This window comes from Apodemus sylvaticus, chromosome 9, assembly GCF_947179515.1.
Source record: "Apodemus sylvaticus chromosome 9, mApoSyl1.1, whole genome shotgun sequence".
NCBI classification, from domain to species: domain Eukaryota; kingdom Metazoa; phylum Chordata; class Mammalia; order Rodentia; family Muridae; genus Apodemus; species Apodemus sylvaticus.
The window spans coordinates 86911293-86933820 of NC_067480.1; the positions used below are offsets into that span (position 1 = coordinate 86911293).

General features: G+C 34.5%; 1 protein-coding gene across 2 annotated transcripts; it reads left to right on the forward strand.

Annotated features, from left to right (window-relative positions):
• The first annotated feature begins 819 nt into the window (after window positions 1–819).
• Window positions 820–15604, forward strand: LOC127692876 (cysteine-rich secretory protein 1-like). 2 transcript variants are annotated; one of them, XM_052193490.1, is made up of 7 exons: window positions 820–891; window positions 3862–3978; window positions 5082–5169; window positions 7431–7576; window positions 10667–10761; window positions 13747–13835; window positions 15477–15604. In XM_052193490.1, exons 1-7 carry the CDS (start codon window positions 820–822, stop codon window positions 15602–15604), a joined length of 735 nt encoding a protein of 244 aa, XP_052049450.1. The 2 variants fall into 2 exon arrangements, with proteins under 2 accessions (XP_052049450.1, XP_052049449.1); XM_052193489.1 differs by having other exon boundaries at window positions 10667–10758; window positions 13732–13835.
• The last annotated feature ends 6924 nt before the right edge of the window (window positions 15605–22528 follow it).

The following is a 22528-nucleotide window of genomic DNA, read 5'->3' on the forward strand; positions in this document are numbered from 1 at the left end:
GGGAAAAAAATTTAGTGAATAAATAACAAGTATAGCCTCAGTAGAGAACATTCTGGCTAGTTTTGTGTCAACTTGACACAGCCAGTCTTACTTGAGAGGAGGAAACCTTAAATGAGAAAACACTCCCAAAAGATCATATTGTATTTGAGTCAACTTTTAGGAAATTTTCTGTTACTGATTGATAAGGAAGGCCCCAACCCATTTTGGGTAGTGCCAGTTCTGGGCTGGTGGCTGTAAGCTCTATAAGAAAGAGAGCTAAACAAGTCATTGGGAGCAAACCAGTAGCATCACCCTTCCATGGTATCTGCATCAAACCTTACTCCAGTTTCCTTCTGTGTTGGAAATCCCACTTTGACTTCTCTCAGTATGCTGTGGTTTGGGATATGTAAGCCATATAAACTCTCTCCAGATGTTTCTGGTCATGCTGTTTCATCAAAGCAATAATGACCAGAACTAAGACACAGGATTTATCCAGGTTTTTAAAAACTCCAGAACCCAACAGGAGTGATATGACACATTCTTATTTTTAATAGGAAGATGTGTTTATAAGAATATATTTATCTTGTGGTAGGAAACACTTATCTAGAAAGTGCTTAGCTATGCCATGTTATTGCCCTGTCATGGTAATAACTGTAAGCTATTGGTAGTCTTGGAAGGACAAAGAAAAACTAGTTAGACTCCTAAAACCTGAAAAAAATACCTACATGGATTTCAGTGTATTGGGAGGAATTCCCCAGAGCATTTGTAGGTGTGTCACTCATAACCCCATGTAGAATACATCATAATGCATGTCTTTGTTCTCTTCTTTGTTGTCTAGCCATGGCATTAATTCTAGTGCTGTTGATCTTGGCTGCTGTACTGCCCCCATCCCTTCTTCAAGATGACGATGAGGTAGGTATGGGTAAGGTTTAATATCTTCTCAGAAGAATTTAGGTAGCTATGAAGGCTCTGCTAGTAAGCAACTAGATCACTCTTCAAAGTTTTAAGAGACCAGAGATTGTAGTAAGTGACAAAGTATTCATTGATAGTTCAAAGCATTTTTCATTATTTTAAAGTTGTGGTGAATGAACTTATAGCCCTAATTACAAGTGAATATTAAATATAGTCAGTTAGGTTGATTAAATTAAAATGGTTATGTTTATATAATATCTAAACAAACAGGCATACATTCATTATACAATGTAGATATCAAAGAAAATGCTGGAGACAAATATATCATAATAAATTTTGTATCAAGAACAATTAAGTTGTATTTTTGCTATATAATTTAAATATAAACATTTATATTAATTTAAAATAACCTTTCCTTTTAATGTGGTCAAGAAATTGAACTTACAAATGATATTTAAATTATATTTGTATTGGATTTCATATGTCTCTGGATTTATTTCCTGACAGCTATGCACCAAGAATTGCTATTATTTAATCCATTCCAGTGTGGTCCTCACAGAAACTTTATATTATATTCCAAATAGCTTAACTTCATCATATATATTTCTGCATCTCATTTTCATAGACATTGTATGAAAGATTATTTGTCTATTTTTGGTTTTAAAAATTTGCTAGAATATAGCTAGATATGATACTAAAAAACACTTGCCTAGAATGCATAAATCCCTGGAACTGATCCTCAGCAACACACACACACACACACACACTCACTCACACACAAACAGAGATATTAAGTACATCTACTATGCTAACAAGTATGTAGATGAGCCAAATATTAACTATTTATAATATGTTCTTATATCTAGACAATCCAGGTGAGGCTTAGTCATCCTTTTAAATGAACTTGCAAAGATGTTCCCCATCTTGTCAGAGAGATACTAAAAGTTAAAAGCACATTGTTGTAACCCTCATACTCTTCTCTGGCCTGGGCACTGGAGACAACTGGAATTCATCAAGAATAGGAAGAACAATAACTGGCTAAACTTGTTTTGGAACATAAGCTGTATGGCTCTTTTTTTTTCATCATCATAAGCAAATTAGCCATCTAGACACTATTTCTATGTGTTCATTCGAGTTTTTTGTTATTTCCACTTTCTTTCCTAAAGTGTATGTGTTTTATAGCACCATTGAAGTATACATTCATCTTCTCTTCTTCCCTGAACCCTCGCTTCTCTCTTTGGCTTGCTGGTATCACTTCAGAGAATTTCAAGATACAAAAAGCAGAGCAATTCAGAGTCACCTTTGATAAATGAAGGTTTCTTGGAGAGTTACCACGAAGAACTGATCTCCCGGTCACTCGTTTCTGTTCCCATCTTAAATTTGTGCTGTTGTAATTTTATTAGGTCATATTACCTATTCAATATGAATCCTTTACCAAGTTTTTATTTCCACTTTTCCATGTTTATTCCATCTCTTAAGAAAATGTCACCATTGCCTGTTAAGGAAACAGAAGCACATTTATTACCTCTTGGAGCTTTTTGCTACCAAGGAAGGTAGCATATCAAGCAGAAAATATTAATGGCTTTCTCAGAAACCATATACTATAATCTTTAGAAAGGTAAACCTTATGTAGGGTTTTCAGGTTAAAATGGAATGTCTAAGGAGGTATACCATAGTGGATTAGCACATTTATTGCTCTTGCAAAATATACTTTGGTTTCTATTACCTACGGCATGTAGCTTACATCCATAATTCCAAGGGATCTGCTACCCTCTTCTGGCCTCTACAGGTATTGTGCTCATTTACACAAACATATACACTTAATTAAAACTAAATACTTTTAGAAAATGATGCTTTTTCCTTAATAAGGAAACACTGAAGGATAGTGTTACTATACATTATAATAAAATATGAGGATTTTACAGCAATGGCTTAAAAATATATATTCTTCCTGTCTTAGAAATCAGTAACCATGAGAAATTGCTTGGCTCAAGGCATTCATTAGTGCATTCAGAACATAAAACAGCAGCTAGATGTAGACATGTAGCACATACTGGCAATGGATTGTGATTAGATCTATGTGTACAATGTCTGCAGAAACTTAAACGAACTAGGTACTGCAGGAAAGTGAAATGACTTATCCCAACTGTAGGATAAAATGTATGTTAGGCTCCATCCATTCATAATTAATTTATAACAACTTGCTCTGCACTATAAAAGAAGGGAAGATTTGAAGTGTACTTCTACCAGCAAAGAGTTTTTATATCTCTTCCAATTCATGTAATATCACTCTACCCACCTGTCCCACACAAACAAAAAAATGTAAAATTAAGTATCAGCTTCTGAGTTAATGAGTTTATTTATGTTTATTGAATTTTAAAGCCAGCCACACTCAAAAATTTCAAGAATCCATTGCTTACAAATTTACTTGTCGATTATATTAGATAAAACTTAGAAGTGATCACAAAATCCTATTACATATAAAATTACCTTACTGTAAGAGATAATTGAATGCACATACAGTGTGTGTCTAGAACTCCGTAATCTCATAAGCTTTCAGATTCCTTGTCAGATTTTGGTTATCTCTTTCAAAGATCTATAATAAATTATGGATTTCATTCCTTAACACTTTCTTGCTACAGCCTAATTGTGTGAGAATGACGTAAGGTTCTCTACTGTGCATGACTATATTATAGGCTTCTCTTAAATAAACACTAACATCTGTAGCTTCAAAAGAGTTTTTACTATGTTTTTACTTTGACATGCCATGAACCCATGCCTTATTATCAAATTTTCTGCTTAAAATGTTTCTGATGAAAAGTAACATGTTCTTTATATTTAGTTTTAAAGTCAATGACTAATAATGTCTGAGCTCTTTAATAATGACCTTTATTCACCTTAGCCATCATTTTCACTATTTTATGTAACCTTATCATACACTAATGTGACTTTTATTTTATTTCATTTTAGAATAAAAGTCTTGAGGATTTGTCAACCTCTAAAACATCAGTCCAAGAAGAGATTGTAAACAAGCACAACCAATTGAGACGAATGGTTTCTCCATCTGGTAGTGACTTACTAAAAATGGTGAGGACTTATGCCAGACAGTGCATTTGGAGAGCTGTGTTTGGGGCTGCTGATAGTACCTGGCTTCTCCTGTGTTGTTGAAAAGGGACTGGATCTCTTTTAAAAGCTATATTTATTGTTTTCTTTATGTGCATGGGTATCTGTGTATGTGTGTGTCTATATATTATGACATGCATATAATATCAGTGTTCTTTCTCTCCTATGTCTTCAGCAATGATGTGATTAGAATAGAATTTATTAAATTCCCTTTATAACAGTGACTTACTGGTGTTATAGAGCTATATCAGTTACAGTCACAGAACTAAAAATAAATCTTTCGACTTTTCTTTTTAGTGTCAAGGCACTGTGTTATTGCCTCTCTTTCTTAATCTAGGGTCAGGGCATCTCTACTTTATGACCTTTCATCTAAACAGTCTTCTGTCTTGGATCCAGATCTAAACTCTATATTTCTTTTAAATTTGTTCAACGTATAAAAATGAAAATAGCATTTATGAGGCAACTTTCTATAGGGGTGAAAATAATATTAGTGTGTCCCCATAGTTACTGCTGCTTGTAGTATAGCAACTGTGTAAAGTCTTTATAGTTCCTTTTTTGGTTTCAATAAGTCATTAGCCCATTAAATATTTTAGTATTTTTGGTGATCTTGGGAAAACAGACTACTTGTATTTCTTTGAAATAGAAAAAGGCATAAGTAAGTGGGAAGAACTTTAGATATAGCTTATGAAACTACCAAGCAGAAAATGAAAGGGGAAAAATGTTCTGTGAAAGGTATAGGAAGAGGAGGGAAATAGAACATGTGTGACATCAAAGGGAGGTTGTGTGGTTGTGTGTGAGGGCATGAAAGGATGAGCAGGGTTAGGAAGATGGGGTAGAAAAGCATGCAAAAATAAGCTTATTATAAATGTCACAATAAAAGTTGATAGTATATATACTAACATAAAAATTTAGATATATACTATTTTATGTATTGATTATGATGAAAGTCATATGGTGCCTGCAGAAATCTTGCAATGATATAAACCAATCCTATCAGGCTGCCTACAAAGGTAATGTGCCTTTGAGGTTTGCATTATTATATAGCTATCTTTCATTTTTCTCTTTAGGAATGGAACCATGATGCTCAAGTGAATGCTCAGGATTGGGCAGACAAGTGCATGTACTTTCACAGTCCTGTAGATCTCAGGACAACCAGTATGTAAATTCAAATCACTTATGTATGAATGGAGGGCCCAGTTTCTGGTATTGTGCTAAAAAAGCTTTGTAAAGCAAACACCTATTCTGATATTATCTTTTAAAAAAAAGTTAAATATCTCTCAACCAAGATGGCTCAGAGTGGCTCCATATTATGCTAATTGGGTGTTTTGTATTTTGCATAAACTGTCTCCTATAATTCCAGCTTTGTGTCTTGTAACTAGATAACAAGTGAAACAAGATAGGGATCATCTTTTTACTTTAAAGATTAAAACTCTTATCTGGATGAAACTACTAATTAAAGTAATATGCAGGGGATATGAAATTAGAATCTCTTTAATTTTATTCTATAATTTTTTATTTATGTATGTATGTGTCTTGTCTATATATGCACATGTGAATACATCTACTTGCACTGAAGAATGCCTCTAGAGACCAGAAGAAGGCATTGAATTTTAGGAAACTGAAGTTAGAGTGGTTGTAACCCATCCCATTTGGATGCTACAAGTTGAATTCAAGTGTGCTAAAATAGCAGGATATACTCTTATCTGTCGAGCAACTTTTCCAGCCCACTGTAATGATAGAAATTTCTAAATTTCTATCATTTAATCCAGTATCTTATCTATCTTGTTTTGTTGTTTTCTTTTTGTTTTTATATTGTTTGTTTGCTTGTTTGCTTTGAGCGAGGGTTTTTCTCTGTAGTCCAGGCTGTTCTGGAACATACTCTGTAGGCCAGGCTAGACTGGAACTCATAGATATCAGCCTGTCTCTGCTTTTTGAGTGCTGAAATTAAAGACATGTACCACCATAAGTGCTATCTTATCTTATGATGTGATTTGTTTGTTTATAACATATATTTTTAATAATAAAAATATATTTAATCTGAGCAACTAATTCTTCATTTTTCTCAAGAAACATCAAATATTTTAATTATCTTTCATTACTTCCCTTACTGGTTTTGGTTTGGTAGAATACAGGTCTCACTTTATAGTCCAGGATATCTTCATACAAATATACATATATATATATATATGTATATATATATATATATATGTGTGTGTGTGTGTGTGTGTGTGTGTGTGTGTGTGTGTGTAATTTTCCAAGTTCAGCTTCCTAAATACTAAAATTGTGTATGTGCCAAACTCTGTCTTCATTTTTGGAGACAGCAGCTTATGTATCTTCTGAGTGGCTGAAAATTATTTTAAGTTAAATATAAATTATGAGACATATTCTTTACATTAAGAAGTATAGAAATTATGAGAAAATAAATAAATGGACTATGAGATATAATATTTCTTGAAACATTAGAAATGGTTATTTCTGGATGAATTTAAAAATAATTTAATTATCTCTTATTAAGATTGTACTTCTTAGATATTACTATTTTAATAATATAATGGTTTAAAAGTTTATTTAAAATGCTTTAACATTCAGTTAAATTATAAAATAATTTCGAATCTTCAGAGATTGAGAAAACAGTGACCTACTTATTCATTGTTAAAAGTTTGTTTTTCTCCATTGTTGGAAGAATATTTAGGTCATGAAATTTTAATTTTATTATTAAGGCATAGCCTATAAAGTTTAAAAGTATTGTTCCTTCTGCTTTTGTTTGCTTTGTACTTATAGGTTTTAAGTAATTAAGGCATAACTATAAACTTTAAAACTACTGTTCCTTCAGTTTTTGTTTGCTTTGTACTTGTAGGTTTTAAGTAATGGCTATATAGAAAGCTTATTCAAAACAATAATGCTAAATATGTGACATTTCACATAAAAAATCTCTAGTTAGAACAGGATAGAAATTAAATGAGTTAGTATCTGTCTTTTCTAAGAGTTCAAGTTAACAGTTGTTATATATGAATCACATATACATGCAAATACACCCTCCCTCACACATATTTACATAGTTATGGAGAATTTAATGTGTCAATGAGTCAATTCAAGGAGACAAGCTACTGAGAAAAAGACTTCCGTATTAATAATTCAGTTCATATGGTGTTCAGCCCACACATTAAATACCTGTGGCAACTGTTCAGATGTATGATCAAGTCTGAAGCATGCCTCTTAGGAAGTAATCAAAAATAACTGTGAGCAATATCTTTAAAGATCAGGAATTCTGCTTTGTATAGCCTCTCTCCCTTTCTGCCTTCTTCCCCTCCCCTTCTTCCTCCCCTCCCCCCATGTGTGTATATGTGTCTGTGCTTGCTTGTTCTCTTTTCTTTCCTGCTGCCTTAATGAGTGGTCTATTTTTTTTTTTCCCATAGAGTTAAAATGTGGTGAAAATTTGTTCATGTCAAATTACCTTGCACCATGGTCTTCTGTAATCCAATACTGGTATGATGAATCCAATGATCTGACTTTTGGTGTGGGCCCAAAGAAATCTGGTGATAAAGTTGGACATTATACTCAGGTAATAAAAAATATTGTATAAATGAAAGGCAAGAAAATGTTTTGAAGTACTTGACCAGGACTGCACATCAGTTTAGTATGGCTCCTGAAGGAGAATAAGAACAGTCTTCCTGAAGTTTTCTTTCCAGACCCCCTGACAGCTGACTTCCAGACAAAAAGGGTGACTGCTTTAGCAAGAACTATACAATTGTGCCTCAATCCAGGCCACTGTCAAATAGGTCCTGCCAAAGCTAAGAGAGTAAGGAAAGTGCTAAGACAAGGTTTTAGTTTTGTTTTTTTTGTTTTTTTTTTTTTTTGTTTTCTCTGATAAAACACCAGGAGAAAAAGCAAAGTGGGGAGGAAAGGGTTTATTTGATTTATACTTCCAGCTTGTTGTTCATCACCAAAGGAAGTGAGGACAGAAACTCAAACACTGCAGGAACCTGGAAGCAGGAGCTGATAGAAATGCTATGGCCAGTGCTATTTGTCTGTTTCCTGTGCCTTGCTCAGGCCTCTTTCTTATAGAATCTAGGACCATCAACCCAGGGATGGCCCAATTATCATTCTGGGCAGCCCCTCATTGATCAGGAACAATGACTCACATCTAGATCTTGGGGAGGCATTTTCTCACCTAAGGCTTCTTCTTCTCTAATGACTCTAACTTTGTCAAGTTGCTACACAAAACAACTAGTACAACTGTCCCCTTATCAAGTTGATACACAAACATACAGATTACTTTTAAGCCACTAACTTTTTTCTTATTCATCCCCAAGATCTCACATTCAAATACAAATAACTTAAAAAATCCCACACTCTTTACAAATCCAAAAGCATTAAAATTGTAATCTCTTTAAAAATTCAAAATCTCTTCTAAAAGTTTAAAGTCTTTTAGTAGTACATGCTGGTAAAAATCAAAATTAAGTGAAGCATATTTTTCAATAGAGAAGAAGCAGAGCATGGTCAGAATCTGAAAAAAAGCAACAGCCAAACGCTAACAGCATTAATAAGTCAATGTCTAGTGTCTGGGATCTACACATGGTCTTCTGGACTCCTCCAAATGGCTTGGGTCACCTCTCTATCTCTGTTGCTTGTGCCTCACACAACATGTCTTCTAGGCTCATGCTGGTTATACTTCATTGATGCTACTGTTATTGATGGTGGTGGCATGGTATTTTAATTTCTAAAATGCTGAGGTCTTCTGCTCTAACTGGGCTGCACTTTCAGGAATAGCCTCTCATAGGCTCTCTTCCTGGTTCCAAGTCTCAGATTCATTGCATTACCCCTTCAATCCTGGCCTTCAACTGCCACTGAGGCTCCACCTTAAACACTGGTCTCTCCTGGCCTCTTACAATGCCAAATTTCAGCTACTTTCCATGACCCTTTCATGCCTTCAAATCTAGTACCATTTGTGGAACTCTTTTACATTACCAAGTCCAGCTGCCAGCAAAAGGTACAACTTTGGCCACATCATCCGGAACACAGCTTCTCTGTGCTCTTAGGAGAATACCTCCCAGCAGATTTCACCTTAGTGATGTTAGTCTCTGCTTAATCACTAATTAAAGATCACTATTCTTTTCTCCAGCTAACCAACATCAATTTTCCCTGAAACATAAAGGTTAAGTTCAGTAGTTCTCGTATCTTGTTAATGGCAGCAGAATTCTCAGCAGCCAACAAGAACCACAGAATCTTAAAGCAAAATAGAAAATGTCCCAAATAGAGTTTTTAATCTTCCATTTGAAATTATACATGTCAGGTCTCCCTCTTCTGTACTGCTCAACATTATCTTCGAAGCTCCTAAATGTTCTCTCAAAGATCTTACTATTCCATAGCATTTCTAGCTTAAAGTTCCAAAGATTTTCCAAAATCCTCCCAAAATATGGCCAGCGATGTTACAGCAATACTCCACTATGTTTTTTACCAAAATCTGCAATAATCAGGATTCTCTAGAGTCACATAACTTGTGGAACGACTCTCTCTCTCTCTCTCTCTCTCTCTCTCTCTCTCTCTCTCTCTCTCTCTCTCTCCCTCGCTTTCCCTCATGTTTATATTTGACATACTAAAAGGATATACCTCAAGGGACATTGCTACCTATTCTAAATTTACAAGGCATTATGTTTGTAGAAGGGATAGTTGTATCATGTTAGACATTAGTATGACCTGATTATTGTTCATGCATTTTTGGTTGCACAAGGGATAGTCATTCTTATTAGGCATTATTATCACCTAGTTATTTTCATTTGGATATGAAATAGGATTTGTGTCAAAATGGCAAGGGGTAGATTATGATGGATATTCTTGGTTGCCAACATGACCATATCTACAATGAACTACAACCAAAAATAGATTCATACCTATTTTCTGGATCTGAAGGCAAGAAGACAATGTGTCTTAGGATCTTGAGGCTGGAAGGCACAAGCTTTTGATGCAGAACTTGAGGTGGGATGACGTACACTTTTGATCTGTATCAATACATACCTTAAAGATGTGCCTCAAGATCTGTATTAAAGGTACATGAACAATAATCAGAGGACTACCATATGTGTGTTGGGGGCCTAATAACAGCTGGTGTATGTTGCCTGTTTGATGGTCCAGTGTTTGAGAGATCTGGGGAATTCATGGTCATTTTGATGGCTGACTAGGAACTGACATGAATATCCAGGTTAACCTCTTGTAGTTTATTGTCAAATGCCTGGAAGGTAGGAAGCAGAGAAAAGCCATATCTCACCAGTGTCCTCCTGGTATCTGTGGAATCTTTGATGCCTTTCATTTTGACATGAAGATCATCTGCTTCAGCCCAGCCTTATGCATCCTCATTGTCTCAGAAACTGTCAAAAATGCACTAGAAGAACACCAGAGTCTCTGAGATGGGGCTAAAGTTGTCAGCCTTCCTAATCTCTCCGATGTGTTTCATGTAAGCTTTGATGTACTAGCTGGCCAAAATCAGTACCTGAGGGCTCTTTTAACATTTGTTGTCTGATTCAATAATTTAAGTATTCCAGAAGGCATATAGAAATAAAGTAAACAAAGTGTTTCAAAGTTTACATTTTCTATTTGTTTTTCTGTATTACTTTTCTCTCTGACACATGTTCCACATTCATCCATGGGCATGCAGATGGTTTGGAATTCAACTTTCCAAGTTGCATGTGGAGTTGCTGAATGCCCTGAAAACCCACTGAAATTCTTGTATGTTTGTCACTATTGTCCCACGTAAGTATACAGTTTAGAGTTCATTTTCAACCACATCAAATGCAATTTAACATTTTTAATTATCAAAGCAGATAAAAGATTATAGATATACATTATACATGGAAATACAAACTTTTAAATACTTCCTATAGCTGGAACTTATACAAAATTCTTGAATGGGCTAACCATCAGATCTATAAACCACACTCAGAAACTTTCATCCTATGCTTAAAAATTATTTCTCTTCCCCCTTCAATTGCAGTTTTTAGACACATGGTGTCTACAAAGCCTAGAGATTGTTAGAGTCAAATTTCAGTTATTGCTATGTCTATAGTTTACAAAGGAATCTGTTGATATTAGACCAGGATTGAGCATTAGTGAATAACACAGGATAGTGTTTGCAGAATTTCCATTAAACTAGTCCTACTGATTATATAGGCTGTTATCCCTCCTTATAACTTATCTTTTGGGAATTTCATATAGGAGTACTGAACTTGCACAATTTTCACCCTTCCCACTCTTCTTCCCAAACTTCCAAGCCCATATTCCCTCTCAAATTCATTATTCTTTATTTAAATGTTATTGTAATACACATAGATGTTCTATACATATATGCATATATCATAACACACATCTATACATACATGTACATATAACATGCACAATACCATTGAGTTTATTTAGTATTGCTCTGATGTTTAAGTGTTTGGGGTTGACTACTTTGTACTAGATAGCCTATCAGGAGTCTCCACCTTGGAGACTCCCTTTCTCAACATCCATGATTATCCAGAGTTCTTTATCCAAAGCAATATAACTCTTTGGTTGCCTCTCAGGACTTGAAGGTGAGACCCTATTGCTGAATCATCACACATTTCAGACACAGGAGGTAGAGGAAGTGAACCGGAACTAACACGGAAGGCTGCTTTCTGCAGACTAGCTCTCATAGTATTAGAAGATGCTATGTAAGCTGCCAAGGGAGAAAATAAGCAACAAATTTATCTTCCTGTAAAGCCATAACAATGACCAGCCCAGTTTCTATTTTTCCAAATCTTTATTTTTATAGATCTACTTAGGCATGTGCACATATCCAAAAAGACCAGAAAAGGGCATTAAATCCCCTGGACCTGGAGTTAAAAGTGGTTGTGACCTACTTTACATGGGTATTGGGAATTAAACTCAGATCCTCTGAAAGAATAGCAAATTTTCTTAATCACTGTATCATCTTTCCAACTCTTGCTGCTCCCTTATACCTGTAAGAATTTCTTAAATCAGAATTCAAAGGCTTTTAAGAAATCCTTAATATATTTTAAATAATTATGAAAGTTAACTCTGCTTCTCATAATTTCCTAAAAATTCTGCAAAATCCATTCATTCAGTTCTTGATTTTAAATTCAAAAACTTACTAAATGAAACAGAAACAAACTGTTTAAGCTCTTTAAAAATTTACAGTGAATAGAGCAAAGGTATATTCATAATCTGTCCACTGTTTTCTTTTAAAAGAGATTATAATTATAACTGCATGTCTCTCTGTCGGTGTGAGGGTTTCTGCACATTGGTGCAGATGCCTGTGGGGGCCAGAGACATTGGATTGCCTGGAACTGTCATCACAGACTATGGTAATCCTCCTGAACTTGGTACTGGGAATCAAACTACAAGTATTGCCCAAAGAAATAGGCACTCTTAACTGCTGAGACATTTCTCCAGTTTTATTTGTATCTTTTCATATAAGAAACCTATAAAACAGGAGGATAAGAGTCTTTCTAAATTATTTTTTTTAATGATTCAATTCTATACGGTAGGTAACACAGATGGTATAGCATCTCAGTTCAAGAGAAAGATCACAAAAGAATTTTTAAACATGTTTTTGTTAAGTAATATAAAAGAAAGCAACTACTGGAATCCATCCAGCTGTCTGATCAAATAAGAAGCATCTTGAACCTAGGAGAGTCAGATATTAATAAAGAGAAGAAAGTTATAGAGGTTGTGCAGCACATTGTCTTTTCTATGTTTACATTGCTCATAGACTCTGTATACTGTGTTCTGCATATAGAGTAGTGGTTCTGCTACTAGCCCTTGGACTGCACACACACTGATACACATAGACATAGACAGACAGACAGACACACAGACACACACACACACACAGACAGACAGGCAGGCAGGCAGACAGACAGACAGACAGACAGACAGACACACACACATGCAAACCTTGGTGCAATGAAGAATCTGACTTCTCTGCATTTTCCTATGACAATCAGTGAAGTGGTCTTTCTACCTAGGTAGAGTCTAGCCACAATCAAAGTACTGCTACCTTCAGATGATTTTTATAAAACCTTGCACTTTAATATTCTCATTTTTGATAAGCAAAAAGTCTCATCCCTTCCTGTTATATTTAGACACTGCCAAACCTTCATAAGCATAGTGTCTTCTACAATTATTCACTTAAGTTCTTAAAACTCAGCCTGTCACTTGGTAACCTGTTCTATGTTACAGGATTGACAGCTTTTCTCTGTACCTACCTAACTTATGAAAAGTAGCTTTTACACATAGCCAGCATCCGGTATTGCACTGTCTTAGGCATTTTCCAGGTTTATCAAGTAATGAAGAGGGTGTTTTAACATTAAAATACCTTTAGAGCTTTAGTCTCTTATGAGGATTTCAGTTTCTCAGCTTCTGAGAGGATGGTTGACGAAAAAAGTGTGCATGGATTAATTATCGCCTCACTATGCATCTGTATCAGAATACTCTGAGAAAATGTTAGTTTTTTTATGGTATAACTGAAGTTTTAACAAATATATATATATATGAATTATCCATATATGGTTATGTCTCTAAATCTGCCTCTATCTATCTATCTATCTATCTATCTATCTATCTATCTATCTATCTATTTATCTATCATCATCATCATCATCTATCTATCTATAATTTGGTGATATATGCAAGCATTAGTGTATAAACAGAAAAAATAAAATGATTCTAATGATTTTGCATATTGCATTTCAGTGGCAATTATGTGAACCGGTTATACAACCCTTACACAGTAGGACCGCCTTGTGCCAGTTGTCCTGGTCACTGTGAAGATGGGCTATGCAGTAAGTTTATTAACATGTCAATGTAATAACATAGAATGACAATCTGCCTTAAGATTTAATAGCATGACCTTCCTTGCAAGAGACAAAAAATGTACTTAACATCATTTAAGATTTTTTCAATTAATTCATTTATTCCTTTATCCCAATCCCAGCTCCCTCCTCCTCTCTCACACAGTCCCTCCCTGACCCCTTTCCCTTCACTTCTGAGAAGGAGGAGGTGACCCCCTGGCTACCAGCACACTGTGGCACCTTAAGTAACTAAATCACAGCAGGACTCAGCACATCATCTCCCACTGACACCAGACAAAACAGTCCAATTAGAACAGGATCAACAAGCAGACAACAGAGTAAGGAGAAGACCCCTTCCAGTTGTTTTGGAACCCTTCAAACACCAAGCTGCACATCTGCTACATATGCTAACATTTTCTGAACTACAGATTGTCTTTTTTGTAAGATGTGTGTACTTAAGGGCCAGTCTCAGTGGTTTCCCCTACCTCTCCCCCAACCCCCAAGGCTACTCCTACAAGGCTAGCTTGCTAAACTAACCAAACCAGTTTAACCTGAAATGGCTGAAGCTATAGCTCAAACTTCTCAGATCATCCACCCCTGACCCCTCTCTGGCTGGCCTGCAAAACCACTCACTAAGCTCCCCTTAGTCCCTTGCAATGAAAACACTAAAGACTTATACCAGCCAGATTTATAACAGAAAATCTCCAACACCAAAACACCAAAATAAAGAACACACAACTCAGTTAATATAAATACGACCAGTATGCCTAGATTGGGCAAATACACCCTACACTACTCTACTGCCCAGCTATGAAATCCCTAGCTACTTGTGCGTCCTCCAGGTCACCTGGGTCTGCGCCATCTTCCACCTCTTCCTCCATCTTCTTCTCTCTTTGTCCTCACATTAGTCTTCTTTTCTTCCTCTCTCCCATCTCTAAAACTTTCAGCTCTGCCTTACCTTCCACTGCCCAATCATAGGCTGTAGACTTTATCTCACCAATCTACTAGAGGGAGCAGATAATCCAAACAGCAATCCACAAGAAATGTCCAGTATTTTCATAGAAAGAGACCACTAGGTACAGTTGATATTGAAAATTTTAATGAAACTTGTTTTGCTGAGAATATAAAGTTTAAATATTAACCATATTAAATTTTAAATGGACTTGTATTATAACCACCATTTTAGTGAGATTCTTTTTAATGCTTACTTTTATTTCATGTTATGAATATTTGGGTGCATTTATGTGTATGTATTATGTGTATCACATTTGTACTCGTCTACACTCGAGACCAGAAACAGGCATTGGAACTGAAATTGCAGGTGGTCAGAAGCCCCCATGTGGATGGTGAAAACCCAAACCAGCTTCTCAATAAGAATATCAAAGGCTCCTAATCAATAAGTCATCTTTGCAACAGCTAGACAGTATAGTCCAGTTCTACAAAGAACCACTCAATTTTACTTTAAGCTTTTGTGAGTGAAGAAATCAGTTTCACAAATCTGCAGTTTAACAGATATCCATTCCCTTGTTCCAAATAATATCTCTTTGTTCCAAATCATATAAGTTTTATTGTATTTCTGTTAACAGAGGAACATAATAAAGAAGTAATGTTTATTTTTGTTCTTTATTTCAGCGAATAGTTGTGAACATGAAGATGATTATTCTAACTGTGCAGATCTGAAGAAGAGTGTAACCTGTGACCATGCAATTGTTAAAGAAGGTTGCAAAGCTACATGCTACTGTGAAGACAAAATTCATTAAATTTCTAGTACACAAGATCGGGACCATGTAGAGAAAGAAAATACCATCTACTTAGGCTTAGCACATCCCACCAAAAAAGTATAGATTTAGTACATTGAAATGGTCCAGATGGTAGAGATTCTGTTTTTCTCTTCTATTTCTTTCTATATGCAAAAACCATTTACTCCCAATTATCTTAAAATAACAAAATTGATAAAACCTTTGGACCTTGACATATGAAATCTGTGGCCCATTCATGGAGTCAAATCTAGCCCATGAGTATACATTGTGGGTATGACTAAAGTCACTAAAACTCTGGCTTGAAAATATGAACCTTTTTTTCAGAGCACAATGAAATAAGGGAACAGACAGCATATAGTTCCTCTGTAATGGTCAGTCATCTTTTCTAGCTCTACCTAGTTAATGATCTTTGGAGAAACATTCATATTAATTGTCTTTCACTTCTCACCATTTATTATTCTTTACATTCATCATAATCAATGGTTTAAATTCTAAACCACTACTTACATTTTAGTTGTTGGGTCTTTTAAGAATGATATTAAAATGTACCTTAATGAATAGAATTTGCTTGTTCAGGGGGCATTGACCTTGGTTGCTTCAGAACAAAAATAAATCTGAGTCTTAGCATATTAATTATCCCCTAGTATTTGTTTGAACTGGTTATTTGGGGTTTGTTTACACCAATATGATATTTTAATATTTATGATGTCTTTTACTTAATTTTTATTTATATGAAAATTGTCAGCCTTCAGAAGAGTTTATTCTAATCAGTGTATACCTCAATCAATAATAGTGGATCCAGTTTGGCAAGTACTCCTGACCTTACCCTACCATGCTATATCCAATGTCACACATGGTCTATACAGTCTGGTGGGTCCTTTGGAGCCTAGCCCACTCATACAATCTCAACATTCAGACTCAGGTATCCTAGTTGCACATCTTGTGCCCTGGGCTAACTCTGAAGCACCCTAGAATTTAACATCAGATCTCGGGGTCTAGCCTCGACATAGGATCGGAGTTCTCAACTGGAAGCAGGGATATCTGGAAGGCTCATAATAAATATACACAGACTACTTTTTGGGTACAAGTCGACAGCCAATTTTTTAAGGCTTCAAGTTTCTCTTCTTTCTTATTCTCTGCTCTTTCTCTCTTGCTCTTTGCTCACAGCTTGAGGCTGCACACACTCTGCATTCTCCTGCACACTGCTTTTCTCCTGTGTGCTTTTCTTTTCTTGCACTCTCACATTCATACACAACTCTATGCATTCCCCTCTCATACATACACTCTTCACACACATCTCACACGCACAACCACATGCACTCTTTCACTCACACACTCTCCATACACACTTCACATTCTCTCTTCACTCATGCTCCACATGCTTTTTTCATGCTCTCCTGTCTTCTTTTTGCCCAAGTCTTATATTGATACTCCAAGTCAAATTAAAAAAATAACCATGTCACACAAGGAATCAAGAATTACAATTGTTCCCCAAAGTTTCAAGCTTCCCTATTAGTAGGCCTATTGCCAAAATAATAATAATTTCAAACTTACCATTATTTAAACTTTATTATACTTCAGAGCTCAGAGCTCTGAGGCCAGCTGCTTGCATTTTCTTGTGAAGCTCTTATGATAAATAACATGGGCAAGGCTGCCAGGCAGTGGCCAGTAAGAATCAAGTTAACCCTTAACTCAGTAGTTACCCTAGCTTTCTGCTTCTGAACATTACACAAAATGACTCTCCTAAGAGTCCTAGTGTTTCGACTAACATGAGAATTTTTATATTCTATACTTGCTTATCCAGGAACCACTCCCAAATGTTGTGCAAAACATATTCATAATTTTCATAATTTTTTCTTTCTTTGGGGTCCCAATGTTGGCTCTAATTCATTTTCTAATAATTTTGTCAAACTTCCTTTGCAAGTCAAGCATTAATCTTGAATTACCATCGTGCAGTTATTGCATTGTTTCTAAGGTGAGAACACACAGCTTGCATCTGGGCCATTAGGACTGTCTTTTGCTGTGGCCAGGCCTCAGTTTTTAAACAAGAATAATTACATCAGGAAGCATCTAGTTTCGCAGAATTCACCAGAGCAAAAGGACAAAGAAGTAAAAGTCAGATAAAATAGAATAATTATGCACACCAAGGCCAACTGAAATGCAGTCACACACAAATGAAATCTATACAGCTGTTTTCCACGGCTAAGGTTAGGAGAAATGGGGAACAACTCTTGTTACAAAGAGCTGCCACAGGTTACTGAAATGTCTCCATCCAGGCCTACTGCAGGCAGTCCCTTATTTCAGATGGTGAGTTCCCTGGAGGGATGTGTGTCCTGCTTCTCAGAGTCCCAGACATCATCCTTTCCTACAAGGAAGTATTGTGGGCTTCTGAGATGTCTCCATCCCCAGCTATTGCAAATAGTCCCTGTTATTGTTTCCTGTCCCCGGCAATTAGACATAAAACCAATGAAAGTAAACTACATTCCCTAGTCTCATTGCAAAAACACAGTATGTGCAGTTGAAGTACCATTATCCTATCTGCCAAGATCCACTAGTGTTACAGAAATATTTCCTAAAGAGAATTTCTGCAGGATCCAAATTCTCAAAAGGAAAAAATAATATCAAAGAATTTGAGAATTTTAAAGAAGATATGAACAAACATCTTGAAATCAAATAAATAAACAAACAAATAAACAAACAAGAAAGCAGAACCATGAAGATATTCTTAATGAAATGAGGAAGATATTTAAGAATTTAAAAACTCTATTTTCAGTAAGAGAAAGAAACTCCATCTGAATTTATAATTTATAAGAGACTCACAGAAGCTCAGGGAGGAGGAAGGTAGAATGGATTAGATAAGTGACGGGTAATGGAATGTCAGGAGAAAAATAAACAAGAATTAGGTCCTTCAAACAAAGAATATGAAATATTAACACACACATAGGAAAGAAGCATGCAAAAATAGGGTACTATGTAACACCAAATCTTAGAACTATAGGCATTGAAGACAGAGAAAAATCCCAGATTTTAGTGGCATAAACTATAATTTCAACAAGAACACAGAAAAATTCTCCAAATTAAGGATAAACATATTTATAGACACAAGAAGCACACAGAACTCCAAGGAGATAAGACCAGAAAAGGGAGGCTCACTAGTATATTTAAAGCACTAAATAAGTAGAACATAAAGAGAATCTTAAAAGCTGAAAAATAAAGAACACAGGTCAAATATGAAAGACAACCTATCAGATTAATGAGTAATTTCTCAATAGAAACCATAAAATCCAAAGGATCCTGGTGAAATGTATTGATATTCTAAAAGACCATGAATGTCAACCTAGACTCCTGTTCTCAGCAAAGGTATCTCAATAGCTAAAAGAGAAATTAAAAAAAATCATGATAAAGCAAAAAGAATTCATACCTATCAAATTAGACCTAGAGAGAGTGCTTGAAACAATACTTCTTAAGAATAGAGCTTAAAAAGAGAATAAATGAAATGATAACAAGTGAAAAACAAACTACAACTAAGCAACAACAAACAGCAGCAAGAAGAACACTGACAAAAACCCCAAGGAAAAAGACAGACAAAAACACCACGGCAAAACAAAACAAAATGTCCCCCCAGAAAGAACATTGTGTCTATTTTGTGTTTCCCAAGTACTTCTGGGCATGTGCCTTTTGCTAGACTGTGGTTGATATACCCACTAACATTCTATTGGAGAATTGTTTTTCTCTATCATCTTTGTCTTTGTTTTAGGGGAGAAGGAGAAAAACAATATGAGGCTGAGTGGATAGGGAATCAAAGAGAATTGGAAGAAGCTTAGGAAGGAGAACAAAAATAAAATCAAAACAGTATATATTTAAAATAAAAATTTAAAGAGCGTGGAGAGATTGCTCAGTGTTTAGCAGCATGAGTTTCTCTTCCACAGGAACTGGCTTGAATTCTTGGAAACCAAATAGCATCTCACAACAGTTTGTAATACCATATCCATGGGATCTGACATCTTTACACACACAAATAGGCAAAACATTAATGTACATAAAATAAATAAACAAATAATAAATAAATAAATATTAAAGAAAGGGGGGAAGAGAGGGAGAAAGGGGGGAAAGGGAGAGATGGGAGTGGTGGTATATGCCTTTATTCCCAACATTACAGAGGCAGAGACAGGTAATCTCTCCATATTCAACACCTGGTCTACAAAGCCAGTCCAGGACAACCAGGGCTGTTACATAGAAAAACACTGTCAAAGAAAAGAAAAGAAAAAGGAAAAAGAAAGAATGAAAGAAAAGAAAAACTTAAAGAGAAAAGAAAAGGAAAAAGAAAAAAAGAAAAAACAAAGGTACAGGTATCCACACGTACCTTTGAGAAAAATAACTGAATAGTTATGACCTCTATTCCACAATCAAAAGCATGGGCTAGTTGAATAGATTAAGAAAATGTATACTTTTGTTGTCTACAAACTTATCTTTTCTTTAAAGATAGAAATTACTTTAAGGTGAATGTATGAAAAAAAATATTCTAAGGATCAGGAAGCAACCAGGTGCCTCTGTCCTAGTACTGGACAAAACAGACTTCAAAATAAAGCAAATCAGATTAAAGGACAATCTAATCAAGGGAACAATTAAGCAAAAAAGATTGTACTCCTAAACATATATGGACCAAATTCTCAGGAATCAAGTTTCATCAAAAGCATGTTACTGTCTTTTAAATAATTTTCTTTCTTCCTTCGCTTCCCTTCTCCACTCCCTCCCATGTGTACTTGTTCACTTGCAATCAATCAATCAACCAAACAACCAATCAATCAATAAACCAATCAAATGCCTTCAGAACAGGCTCTTTGAGATACAGATAAATACAAGTCCTAGGAAAGTGTATACTCAGTGTATGTTTATATCACTCTGGTGAAAACCTAAGTCCCCTGTTTTTCTGTCACTTGAGCCACTGTCTTAAAAGCACAGTCTAATAGAAAAATGTCAAGCCTCCTATTTTATCTATATTTCAAAATATGACTTTTATTAAAGTATCAACAATAACTATTGGTTAATCATAAGATTAATAAAAAAGATATACACAACCTTTAAAAAGTGTACTCATGGAAATAAGTATACAAATTAACAACAACATGATAATAATAGGTGATATAAATACACCATTTTCACTGATAAGAAAAGCCATGTAGAAAAAAAATAGACAGTAACATCAGAACTAGAGAGTATCATGTATGCTAGTGGAATAAACAAATTTCTACTCAATATTTTCTGAAACACAAAAATATGCACATTTTACTTAGTTTGTTTATAATGGGTCACATTGGAACACAAAGCAAATCTTAGCAGAGTCTGATAAAATGGCATAACTTTGCGCATTATATCTAAACATATGCATTACAAGTTTAAAATCAACCACAAACAAAGCTCTGGTAATTATACAAATTGATGGATATTAAGTAACACAATATTGAATAATGAATAAATTTTTTAAAAAAGTTACAAAAATGCTTAAAATTTTTTCTATTTCAAAATGTAAATAGAAGCAACACACACACATACAAACACACACACACACACACACACACACACACACACACACACACATACAAATCCTTAGGTAGATTAAAAGCAGTCCTAAGAGGGAATTCACAGTTTTAAGTGCCTCTAAATATTGCATAGAGTAAAAACAAAGTAATTTCTGATGTACCTAAAAGAATTGGAAAAGAAAGTAGAAACCAAAACCAAGACAGCAAGGAATAATAAAAATCAGAGCATAAATTATTGAAATGAAAATTACAAAAAAATCAATAATTGAAGATCTAGTTTTTTAAGAAATAAAGATTTGAGTCTTTAAGTTAAAAAAAAATCACATGGGAAGACAATTGGGTCAGTTAAACAGAAATAAAGAAAAATTGATTCACAAAAACAGAATCAGATCTACAAGGAGACATTATCATAAACACTAAAGAAATACTAATGAGTAGTGTTAAGCATTCCTTTAAAAATGTATGTTTTATTATGTTAGAATATCTAGATTCAACCAAATACTGAGGTTAAATAATGTGGAAATATCAAAAACCGAAAGAAAAAAAAAGAAAGAAAGAAAGAAAGAAAGAAAGAAAGAAAGAAAGAAAGAAAGAAAGAAAGAAAGGAAAGAAGGAAGGAAGGAAGAAAGAAAGAAAGAAAGAAAGAAAAAAGAAAGAGAAAAAGAAGCATTACCAAATTTCTCTTAGAAAGCCCATATTACTCTCATACAGAAGCCAGGTATAGAAACCACAAGAGGAGAAGGAGAATGATGAAAAGGAGAAAGAGAAGCAGATGGAAAGGGAAAGGAAGGAAGAGAGGTAAGTAGGGAGAAGGAAACAAAAAATAAAATAATGATTCTAATTTTATATATATATATATATATATATATAATATGTATGTATTATAATACAAATAAAATAATATGTCATATAATATATATATAGCATTACATTATATATTTAATATATATAATGTATTATCTAATCAAATATATGAAAATATTGTTATATACCTTATATAACTAAACACAGATAATACATATTCTATAATATGCATAATATTTGATAGAATATTATGTATAACATATACCATAATATAATCAATCATATATAATATGTGCTATATAATGCATGATTTATTATACATGATTTATGATATAGCATAATAAATAAAATAATAATTATTAAAATAATTAAGAAGATAATACTTATTATTATTATTGTTGTTGTTGTTATTATTGTGGCTAGTATCTCTGATGAATATAGGAAATATCCTCATTATAAACTGAATATGGGTATATGTCAAATAGGTCATTGACATGAATCAATTTGACTTTATTCAGGAGATAAACAAATAAATGTGATAAATCATGTAAATTACTAAAACACAAATGATCACTTTATC

What these genes read in the sequence shown, in the direction of transcription:
- LOC127692876 (XM_052193489.1), top strand. Translation starts at nt 820, where the DNA reads ATGGCATTAATTCTAGTGCTGTTGATCTTGGCTGCTGTACTGCCCCCA. An exon ending in TGTAGATCTCAGGACAACCA is followed by an intron (nt 5,170 to 7,430) that starts GTATGTAAATTC and finishes TTTTTCCCATAG; the next exon opens with AGTTAAAATGTGGTGAAAAT. An exon ending in CTGTGAAGATGGGCTATGCA is followed by an intron (nt 13,836 to 15,476) that starts GTAAGTTTATTA and finishes TCTTTATTTCAG; the next exon opens with CGAATAGTTGTGAACATGAA.